The 12187-nt window shown below is 44.0% G+C and overlaps 1 protein-coding gene and 1 pseudogene across 1 annotated transcript; one reads left to right on the top strand and one right to left on the bottom strand.

Annotated features, from left to right (window-relative positions):
- The window catches only part of LOC144105721 (uncharacterized), a 501375-nt pseudogene that overhangs the window by 44205 nt on the left and 444983 nt on the right, over window positions 1-12187 (bottom strand).
- Window positions 622-12109, top strand: LOC144105705 (uncharacterized). The gene is made up of 6 exons (XM_077638812.1): window positions 622-783; window positions 2141-2324; window positions 3718-3842; window positions 7983-8090; window positions 10507-10681; window positions 11372-12109. Exons 1-6 carry the CDS (start codon window positions 630-632, stop codon window positions 11868-11870), a joined length of 1245 nt encoding a protein of 414 aa, XP_077494938.1. The 5' UTR covers window positions 622-629; the 3' UTR covers window positions 11871-12109.

Here is a 12187-nt window from a genome sequence, read left to right as displayed (position 1 = left end):
TTGTGATTTCATAATAACCTTTTGTATTCTCCACTTCCCTCTGAAGTCTTCCGCCCTGAGGGCAAAATAAATCAATCAACTTGCATTGGATAAGTCGATAGTGCACACTTACAATGTTAATGAAGTGGATCTTCCTCCAAAGGGAATCGCTCATGAGCACACCGCCACATTTTCAACAGACTGCCCTACACTTCTTTTCTTCCTGAATTCTCACTGTGTCGTGATGTTAGAACTTCCGTATTTAGTTGGTACGTGGAAGGCAAAACAGACTACACTCCCAATATGCGATATGCTAAGGAGTGTAACATAATTATACTTGTATTAGCTTCCCACTTAGAGTCATTCACACATTTACCACATTATTGAATATCCGCGACCATATAGTATTAAGCTCCTTGGCTTTCTTCTTTCTCACTCTCTCTCTTGCTCCCGATAGAACGCATTAAACGGCGGTAAACTGTATCCATAGATGGTAGCCATTATTATTATGGCCTTATAAAACAAAATATCAGAAGTCGCATTTGGCCGCCGTGCGAGGCTTAGTAAAAATACATTTAGATTATCAAAATAAACTAAAAACGTAAGTAAAAGAAGCGCTGAAGAAGAAGAAAAACACAAGACGGGTCGCCATGATTTTGCTGCTTACTTGCGTTGGGACGCTGCTGGCTGCGATTTTCGTTGGTTTGTACCACAAGCCATGGCCTTTCGTCCTGCTGGGCATCTGGCATAGGCAAGCCGAAGACGTCCCTGGACTTCGGCGTCTAACCGCCTATCATGACCCTCGTGAGGATTCACTCATTCGAACACTTTGCATGAGGCCTTTCTAGACGTCGCGGCAATAGATAGGAAAGATTCCTGGACAGTTTACCTCTAACGCCAGTAGGGGTTCTATATCAGAATCGTGTAATAACGGCAGAAACAGGAACCGTTTCTACGAAGTAAACCTTGATGTACGAGGTAGGTAAAATTAGGGGATCTCAAAGTGTTAAGTTGTTTCTTGTGTGTATAGTGCGCGCGCCCAACTGCCGCCAAATGGAGACGGACTTTCACATTTTTTTTTTTCGTGCCTAGGTCATCAGTCAAAACGAAGTCACTATTTCAGTAAGGAAGGGAGAAAGCAGACCGTCAGACCTCAAGTTTTTCCTCGCTTATGACCCACTTGTGCCGCATAAAAAAAAAGACTATGTATAGAAAGGATGGGTGTTTTCAATTTTTTTTATTTCTCGATATGCACAAATGAAATTTTTAAGTATATTAAAAATAATTTTGTGACCACTCAACCAATATTCAACTGTTATATCTTCAGAAAATTGTTTTGTAGTATATGCTTTTCTTGACAATCTTGCTAAATGGCGGCAGAGTTTAGAAAATGTGGCAGAAGGCTTGCTCAACAATCATCGCATTCCTAGCAGAGTGGTAGAGGTCGAAACGTTCTTATAATCTTGATTGCGAGAGGCATACATTTTGATTTTGAATTCTTATGTTGCAGCGTTCGTTGATATATCTAGAGTTAGAAGAAAATTTGGCACAATTAACTTATAATTCAGCATTTTGAAAAAAAAAGTATTTATCTGCCCTGTGGTCCTATAAAGTAATAATAATAATAATTGGTTTTTGGGGAAAGGAAATGGCGTAGTATCTGTCTCATATATCGTTGGACACCTGAACCGCGCCGTAAGGGAAGAGATAAAGGAGGGAGTGAAAGAAAAAAGGAAGAAAGAGGTGCCGTAGTGGAGTGCTCCGGAATAACTTCGACCACCTAGGGATCTTTAACGTGCACTGACATCGCACAGCACACGGGCGTCTTAGCGTTTTTCCTTCATAAGAACGCAGCCGGCGCAAGAAAATAAACGGGGTCGACATAAATTAAACTGTTCTGAAGAAACGTCCTCTGCAAGGTGATTATATCTAGGCAGAAAACCGGTAAGGAGAAAAACGCCCGTTGTGCGAACGTTTCCCCACAGTGCACAGCCACCGCGGTTCGCGGTACAATTTCTTTTCTACTTCCCCGTCTACATCAGCAGTATTTCAGCAGTGTACTGAGCTTTGTAGGCGTTTAGAAAAGCGAGCAGCAGTGAAGCCTAATTACTCTCACCTGTTGCCAGATTCTGAATAGCGCAACTGCGCTATTACTTTGCAGCACAAGTAGCGGCACCTTTACCACCCACCTTGGACTACGTCCACGAAGCCACCGGGCGAGTCGATTTTCGCAGCTTCGAGAGCGTCACCCAAGCCCTCCGGGTGGTTCACTCTGCGAAGGAAGCCATCCCTGTCGAGTCTCTGACGATCATCGTGCCACTGCTGCTCAGCCTGGTCCTGACGGGGTGCGTGTGAGCCTTCTGACATTTCGCGTGGGGAACGCTATCCGGAGACCGTTTAATGAATTCAACGTAAAAAAATCGGTAACTTTTTTTTGAAGTGCATTACTAATTCGTACAAGCTGTACTATGTCATCACAGGTAAGATTTGAAGGAAGAAAAAAAAACGTAAGCTTTTGGCGCTTCCTTTCAGTAAAAAAAAAAAGAAGCCTATCTTGCTTGTGCTGTCGAAAGAAATATGCGTTAATTTTTAGAGCTGCTGTATATCCTTGCAAGAAGTTTACAGGTGATACACATTTGAGTGCTACACAGTCGCGGTGCCTCGGGTGGGTGCTCTCCGTGCTAGACAGATTTATGGCGGGCCCGAGAGATGGCGCTTCTGGCGCTAGGTGTGGAATCGGCGGCTTAGTTACGGAGCGAGTCCCTGCACGCACAGCCCCGCGCGGGTATAAGGTGCTGGTGGCAAGTTATACGCTAGAGAGGGTATCACTTTGTTTAAGCTGAGGTACCAATGTTGTTCACAGCTTCAGTTTTCTGCCTCGCATCAGGACTGAAGGTGGTCTCGCGGTGTGGCAGCCTTGGTTGCTGGGATTCCGTAGGCCATACGAGTATCCTCGACAGTAATAAGAAGAACCGGCCGGATGCAGGCATGTGTATGGTGGGCCACATAGCAACGAGAACGTTGGATGCAAAAGCGATGCTGAACTGGTGATGCTGAACAGCTGCCCCGAGTTTCGCAATTTAGGCATATACCTATAGCGTTGTGTATTAGTTTTCTTATAAAAATCTCATTACAAGCGTTTTGGAGAGGTTTCTCTAAACACGGTGTGGCGGCAAAATTCCCCCAAGGAGCTGGAGCTTTCAATTATTTTCTTCTTACTTACAGATCGCTTTAAATTGCAAGAAACTAGAAAGCCTCAAACCTTAATCATTTCTAATAGATACCCTTTACCCTGTTTTTTGAGCTCTGTATTACGAACGTCTTCCAGTAGAGATTTTTGCAAGCACTCCATACATGAGTGCTCTATGTCCAGCTTGAATGGTCAACATTAAGAAGTTTGGGGGTCCCATGGAAAGAAGATGAACGCAAGAATGCTTCGCTTTAAAACTAAGATTACTTGCACATGTGATTCACTTCAGTGGAATTTGGTTTTCGACTTCTCCTTGCCTATATAAGAGGCATAGCAAGGATTCTTAATTGCCGTCCAGGTATATTTGAAAATTCCCTTATATAGAAACAAATCAAATGTAAGGCATAAGACATCAGAAAGTTTAGCATACCACTAAATCTTCACCATTTAAGGTGCAAGGTTTTAGTAAATTACAAGATGTAGATAAAACCTTTAGAGTGTCCGTAATTCCCACATCGCGTCTCAAAAAAGTGTGGTCGACATCGCAGGTGGTGGTGGTACAAAAGACGCCAGTCGTCATCAACCACGTCAGCGGATTCCTGCACATCCTGCAGAAGCAACTCGTCCCTGCACACACTTCAGGAATCTGATGAAGCAAAACACCGGCGCCCGGGTAAAGCTATACTTTAGGATTTCGCACAGCTAAGGCGTGCAGTCAGCACGAAGAAAAATAGTGCCACAAGTGAAGTACGGCTGGAAGGGGGGGGGGTCACAATTCGCGAAAATTCAATACAACAGGGACACCCACAACGAGTTTAGCAGGAGAGTTCTAACTTCTTTGGCATGGGGTAGCGGCCCTATGGTTGGCAGCCATCTTTTAAGAGAAAAATTTTGCTTCACACGTTATTAGTGAAGTGTGATATAGAACTGTGATATAGCATTTCTGGGGATAGGATTTCAATGACGTCCTTATGCTGCTGTACGCTTATGCCTTTTCATATCAGACAAGCCAGTTTAGCGTGAATAAACCGTCAGCGACAGCCCAAAACTGGTTCAGCAAGTCGACACCGCTGCTTTTGACAAGATGACAAGTTGTGAACTTGTGTGCAGTCGCTCGCTGCCGGATAAACTATTGTCTACTTCCCTACCCTACCTCCCTACGCCCAGTTACACTTTCTCATGCTCTCCCACTGACCATTCTACGTACCTGCTGCACATGTGCAGAAACAAAAAGAAATCAGCTAAGTAGCACCCAATCATTAGCAGCAGAGCACGGAAGAGGGGCGGACTAATTTCGTTGACCTTTTCTTTGCGAGGCTGCGCTCTAGATAGAAGATTCTACCGGCTACGGTATGGCTATGGCATTAGTCAATACTGCCGATTTGTTGCTCTAATTTACGACGAATAAAAGAAGAGCGACGTCTTAGCTGGTGCCGTTCAGTGTAAGCCATATGGCTGGCACTGACATGCAGGACAAATTGCGTAAACACTTTATCAGTACGAAATGACCGGCGGCGCAAACAAGGACACTAACAAGAAAGAGACACCACATGCTCACACTACCAACTGTTTATCGCGCGGAAAGGTGGCTTGTTTAAACATTCAGCTCAAGCATGTAACATCGCGTTATCGCTCCAAACCCAGCACGTGGAAAAAAAACATCAACATCAGGAAAACGAACAAGAAAATGTAACCCCTGCAGAAAAAAAAGTAACAGATTCTGATAAAAGGAATTAAAAAACTTAAAGGAGGGGGCCATCTTTTAGAAAAAACAGCGACACACAATCGTAGCTATAGCAGAGTCCTACATGAGACGCAAAAGTGGTCAGACACTAAAAAACCAATAACAAATAACAATCTTAGCGAAAGCAGAGTAAACAAATGAAGCAAAAGCTGTCAGAAACCGAAAAACTGCAAACACTATAAAGATAAACTCAATAAGTTCAAGTTCAAGTTCGTCTTTATTTACATCAGGAAGATGTAGGTAGGCCCTGACAGAAAAGTGATAAAAATTCACTTGAAGGAGTCCGGGCCCCTTCTACAAGGCAAAATACAACGAAAGCAACAGAGCTTGGTTAACAATGACGAGGTAGAAAAAAAAAGTTAAGAGGCGCTGCGAGCATATATTGTTAAAAGACAAAGAAAATAACTTATACGCCCAAAACAAGAACACTAAAGCTTTTGTACGCTTTTTATAATATGACAAACTGATTGATAGAATCAAGTACACATATTAAAAAAAAATGCTTGCGTATGTCAGCACATTTATCAAAAGGGACTGAAAGTCACCGCTCTAAAGCGACAAGAATGTCACGTGGGCTACTTTTTTCCACAGATATTCCTCTACACAGCAGCTTATTTAATACATGTGGAACTGCAAAGCGTAACATAGAACGTCCGTATTCTGTACGACAGAAGGGAACGCACCAGAATGACTGATTTCGAAATGCATATGTTGGAATAGTGGCTTTCAGGCAGGATAGTTCTAGGAACGTATACTGGTGGTAGCGTATACACTTTTTATATCTCAGTGCTAAATGATATTCATATAGGTCATGAGCTGGTGTAATCTGAAAGCGCGTGAAAAATTCTGTGTGCGCACGGTAATCGACGTTTGCTATGTGCCGGACTGCTTTCTTTTGGAGCATGTATATTTTATTTATGTTGGCCTGCGTTGTATTGCCCCATACTAAGAAACAGTAATTTAAATGAAGGAGGAACAGCGTGTTGTAAATTATTTTTTTTATAGACGTCGGAAGAAAATACCGAAATTTTGCTTGCATTCCTACACATTTCGTGAGGCGACATAGAACTATACTAACGTGAGCGTCCCAGACCATGCTCTTACTGAAAAATACTCCAAGTGTTTTGGCCGTATCTACAATATCTATAATAGAATTCCCAATGGGAAACTGATGCTCTGCCATGATCGCCCTATTTCTCGCTTGGAAAACAACTGCTTTTGTCTTTTTCGCGTTTAGTACCAGGGAGTTTGCTTCGCTCCAGTGTTTGAGGGCATCCAACGCGCTGTTAATGGTTGGGACTAGAAATTCGAGACTATTACCTTTAATGAACATGCTAGTGTCATCTGCGTAAATTACATATTGAGGCTTATTACTTATATTAACAATGTCATTAATGTAAAGAATAAAAAGTAAAGGTCCCAATATACTTCCCTGTGGGACGCCGGTAAAAATTTTCTGAAGAGAAGAGAGTTCATTTACTATGTGCACACAATGAAAACGATGTTGAAGATATGATTCGATGAGGAGGAGTGGTGTGCCACGTATGCCGTAGAGTTCAAGTTTCTTTAGTAGTTTGTGGTGAATAAGGTGGTCAAAAGCCTATGAAAAGTCAACAAAAATTCCTATGCATATCTCTTTATTTTCAAATGCTTCGAGAATTATTTCTTTTTGTGTTATAAAAGCTGTTTCAGTGGATCTGCCTTGATCAAATCCGTATTGAGGTGTAGACAGTAACAAAGATTCTAAAAAAAAAAACTCCACAGACGGCCGCTAGAAAAGGAGGGCTGAAGAGTCGCACTGAACATGATGTCACAAAAAAACTATCCAGAAATGAAACTTGATTTGTACGGAGGGATATCGAAGAGTCGCTAACACAAATGCTTCCCTTCTTTTTAATCATAAAAGCCTCAATAATTTCAGTTGCCACCTGATCGGGACTCCTGCCCAGAATCTGCAGGGGTTGTTCGTTTTCCTGATGTCAGTGCTTTTTTCCCACGTGCTGGGTTCGGAGCGATAATGCGATATCACATGCTTAAGCTGAATGTTTAAATATGCCACCTTTTCGCGCAATAAACAGTTGGTAGTGTGCGCATGTGGTGTCTCTTTCTAGTTAGTGTCCTTGTTTGCGCCGCCGTTCATTTCGTCACGCACCAGCTCTCCCCTCAGGCTGTTATTCGGAAGTTACTTTATTAGTAGTTCGTACTTTCTTGCACAATTTTTCAGACAAGATATAGAGCATGGCAAGCCAGCATACATGAAAACACACTCTTGAAAGCTGTTTTTTTTTTACTTGGTTTATGGGGGTTGAACGTCCCAAAACGACTCAGGCTATGAGGAACGCCGTAGTGAAGGGCTCTGGAAATTTCGACCACCTGGGGATCTTTAACGTGCACTGACGTCGCACAGTACACAAGCCTCTAGAATTTCACCTCCATCGAAATTCAACCGCCGCTGCTGGAATCGAACCCTCCTCTTTCGGGTCAGCATCCGAGCGCCATAACCACTGAGCCAATGCGGCGTCTGCTAAGCTTCTTTGAGAGCAGGAGCAAAATCTTGCAGTTTTGGTGTACGATTCTCTTAGGCTTCAAAAGGCGCGTAGCAAACACCCTAACTTGTATGTGTTTAGACGCTTATGCACTCTTAATTCAATAATGAAATAATGCAAAGAGGGCATTTGTTTTTGGATGTTTGTTGAAACGTGCAAGTATTACTGTCCTTTGCTCTGTGGTAATGTGGGCCACTCAGGCACAAATCGGATAAGTGATTACACCTTATAGGTTAAAAAATCAGAGAGTGCGCTGTTTCATTGATTTATTTATTAAAGTTTAATAGCCTCTGTTATCACTGGCGAAAAGGAAATTAACTTTGCCGTCTTCAAAGTCTTAATTATTATGTTCGCGGCACATTTCTGCCAGTGGTTTGAATTTTTTTTTTCTGCTTCGGGTAACGGTGTTTTCCTACCTAATGGTCGAGCTCAGTGTTATACATTTTTTTTATCGCTATTGCAGTGAATAAACAGAACAACTTCAACAAAGACGCATGCTGTTCACTGCCGCTCTCATGTCCAGGCGGTCCTACACTGCGAAGTTACAGACTTGGTCGGCGACGCCATTCGGTGCCGATCCCGAGCGTGCAATTCCCGGCGCTCGCGAATTTTGGGCCAGCAGAGAGCACAGGTACGTTGTGTCATCGCTTTGGTCAAAGCACTGACATGTCAGCTCCTCTAAATGCCATTTCACATTTACTGGGTCGCTGTAATACCGTGTTTCATCATGTATGCAACGCGCTATAGAGTTTACTGACGAGCACAGCATGCCCATTTCATACCACGTGGCAGTGCGTGCTACCACGTAGCACCATTTCCTGCAGAACAGAGCAATACAACTTGTTTTTCGTTGTGCTGTACAATGAGAAAGTTGGGAAAGCGAAAGAAACGACAATGCCCAGGTTCAATCTTTGTCAGATGCATAGAGCCTAAGGGTGGGCCTGTGGGTCTAATTTAGAGGCTCGCTATTCATTAACAGTGTTCTAGATTTACTAAAAATCAGAAAAGTTCTCTACAACGCCTACGAATTTCGGTGATGCTACAATAGCCTCTCTGCATGAGCTGGAAGCAATCCCCTTCAATTCATTGCTTTGTCAGCGGCTGCACATACGACATATGGCACGAAAGAGAAGGCTCTCGCAGGCGCTAGTGATTCTGGTTAGCTGCTCCCCTATTAAAATCGCGCCTGATTTGCAGGCGCAAGAGCATTTGCACACACATTGGCAGGCTTATCGTGATTGCTGTAGAGGTAGGCAAGTGCCAGACATGTACCGTTCTCAAATTAAAAGGTATGGTTTAGTACTTCGCTTCCCGTGATTTATGGGCATGCCTTCGGTTTCAACACAAACACCAGCAAATCGGGCAGTGGTGGTGGTAACTGTATCGGATCTGGTAACCAGGGTCCTCAAGACTGGTAACCATGCTGTGGAAGCCGGTCAGCCGGGTGGCTGATATAAGAGCGCAAGCGCCCAATAAACGCACTGTTACTCTGCACCTCGAGCTCAGCGGTCGTCTGCGTCGCATGCTATCTTGAACGACACATGATGTCAGACGTTCTTATCACGCCCATTCCCCGCTTCAACTGAGCCAGCGCAATGGAAGTACTTCCGCCCCCTAATCGCCAACTGCTCTCCGAAGCGCCGGCGGAAAAGTGGAAGCAATTCAGGCAGAGGATGGATTTGTACTTCAAGGCAACTTCGCATGTGAACGGTTTCTCGATTTTAATAATAATAATAATAATAATAATAATAATAATAATAATAATAATAATAATAATAATAATAATAATAATAATAATAATAATAATAATAATAATAATAATAATAATAATAATAATAATAATAATGATAATAATAATAATAATGATAATAATAATAATAATATTATTATTAATAATAATATTAATGGTTTTATTTGCGCCTAATGAATACATGGCGCGGGAGACCCGCAGTAAAAGCTGTCACAAGCGACAGCTTGACAAAGCCGGAGGCCCCCCCAATGCACTTGACAGCATCATAGGCGCAATGAAACGGCATGTCTCCTCCAAAAACAAAATAGAACAAAACACGAAAACATCTGCAGTTACAATCACTCACAAGAACTACATAAAATTATACAGAAAATGTGGTAGAATGAAGTTAGAAAGCACTTACAAAAGCAATGAAACATTCATGTGCGATGGCAATGGCGAAAGTAACAGATAAATTACGCACATTTTGCTTCAAATAAAATTCAGAACAAAGTGAATACAGACAAGCGGTACAGTCAGGGTAAACAACAACGTGACAGAGTAAACAGGAATGGCAAGCGAAGTTTCCTAGTACATGTTGAAATACCGGCGGAGTGTTTTGAACGTCACCTTTTCAAGTTGGATATGTTTATGATTTAAATCATTTAGTAACCGGGGTAGTTTATTCTGTATTGTTTGTAGGCCGTATGTTGTGCGAAACGTCCTTACTTTCCAGAGCTCCGTGTGGCGTGTCTGGCGTGTAGTAGTGTTTGGTTGTAACCTGGCTAGACGATGTAGAAATGAACTGTTGCTAGCGTTTTCATTCTTAATTGCCTTGCAAAGGATATAATCAAACAGTTTGGTAACAGGAATTATGTTGTATTTGGGAAATAGATGATACGTATGTGAATAAAACGGCAGATTTTCTATTACTCTTACAAACCTTTTCTGCAACTTGTGAAGCTTCTGCAAATTTCCGTAAGTTGTCGTAGACCAAACTAAGTGACAATAATTGAGTCGGGAGGAGAATAAGGTATTATAAAGTAACAGTAAGATTTTTGGTGGTAGTAAATTGCGATTGCGGTATACTAGCCCAATTACTTGTGCTAGCTTAATTAGCATGCTGTCCACGTGGACATCCCATGACATATTCTGCTGAAAGATAACACCTAATGTCTTAATGTCGATGTAATAGTGGAAACGGACCATCGACCACTGATAGCCATTGCCCAGAAGAACCTGTCAGACATGCCTCCTCGCCTGCAGCGTTTCTTTATGTGCCTCATGCCGTTCAACATTTCTCTGCTGTACGTCCTAGGGAGAGACCTTGCTCTGGCCGATGCTCTCTCAAGAATCCGATGCGACAGCGATGAGCCACCTGAAAGCGAACTAGAAAATGTGGCCACCCATGCAACGGCCGGCCTCTCCACTCTCGTCAGCGACACAACAGCCAAGCGGATGGCAAAAGAAACGAGTGAAGACGACGAGCTAAGGCGAGTCACTGAAGCCCTACAAGATGGACATAGCGTTATAGGTCAGCTAGCTCCCTTCGAAGCTCAGCTATCAAGTGTGGAAGGCGTACTGTTGCGTGGATATAGAGTTGTCATTCCGAAGTCCCTAGAAAAGAAATGTTGCAGCGCCTACACGGGGGCCACTTGGGCGTCGGAAAATGCAAAGGAATGGCCAGAGTATTGATGTATTGGCCTGGTATGGCAGCAGAAATAACTGAGAAAGTTTCCAGGTGCCAAACCTGCCACCGTTTCGCTTACAAGCAACCAAGTGAACCCCTAATGCAAAGGCATTGTCCCGCATTACCGTCGGCTAGGGTAGGCGCGGACTTGTTCGAGCATTACGGAACTACCTTGCAGTCTACGATGCCTATTCCAATTACCCTGAAGTAGAGCCGCTTTCTCACACTACTAGCCACTGTGTAATAGAGGAGCTGGCCATGATATTTGCACGTCACGGCATCCCGCTTGAAGTATGCACGGACGGCGGACCACAACTTTCATCGCAGGCATTTCATGCTTTCGCAGGACAGTTTGAATTTGCCCATGTTGTTTCTAGTCCCGGTTTTCCACGCTCAAACGGTTTGGCAGAGAAAGGGATGAACTTGGTGAAATGTTTCCTCAAGAAGGCGCTATATGTGAATGAATACTTTTGGATCGCCTTCTTAATTACAGGACAGCACCACTCGAGGCCGGACAAGCCCCGTGCGAGCTACTCATGGGCAGGAGGTTAAGAGCGAGGCTGCCTGACTTCGCAGACCGTAGGGCACCAGAGGTCAAAAAGCACACCCAAGCCCACCCTCAGAGACGTCCACTAGAAGCACTCGGCGAGCATGACACCGTTAGGCTGCTCGACAAGGGAGGGTGGACCACAAAGGCCCTCGCAGAAAACGCCGTCGCCCCTCGCTCATACATGGTCCGTAAAAAAGACGTGAATCAGCTTCGTCGCAACCGTCAACATCTGCTGCGAACAAACGAAGAGTTCGACCCCTCACTGGAAACCATTCCTGACTGTACGGAAGACAGTGCTAGCGACTGTGCTTCTCTTCCAGGCTTGCGGCACCACAGGAGTCCCTGGGCAACTCGAGCCCCACGTGTGACGATCAAGCCACGGCTGCCCACACGCCTCAAGAGCATCCTGAGCCAGGGCAACATAGTCCTCTGGAAACCATGAATTCCGAGCCGGACGACGCTGGGCTTCGCCGGAGCACCCGGTTAAGGAAAAAGCCCACCCGCCTCGTGTATCAAAAGGACTTTCATCAAATTGCTTGAATCGATCTGCTGTTGTATTGTGCTAGTTTTTTTCTGTTTTTAGAGGGAGAAAGATGTATCGGATCTGGCAACCAGGGCCTTCAAGACTGGCAACCATGCTGTGCAAGCCGGCCAGCCGGGTGGCTGATATAAGAGCGCAAGCGCCCAATAAACGCACTGTTAATCTGCACCTCGAGCTCAGCGGTTGTCTGCGTCGCATGCTATCTTGAACGACACAGC

The sequence above is a fragment of the Amblyomma americanum genome, chromosome 1 (genome assembly GCF_052857255.1).
Source record: "Amblyomma americanum isolate KBUSLIRL-KWMA chromosome 1, ASM5285725v1, whole genome shotgun sequence".
Classification (NCBI taxonomy): Eukaryota; Metazoa; Arthropoda; class Arachnida; order Ixodida; family Ixodidae; genus Amblyomma; species Amblyomma americanum.
Note: the sequence above shows the minus strand (reverse complement) of the source record. Positions and strands in the feature narration are given on the sequence as shown.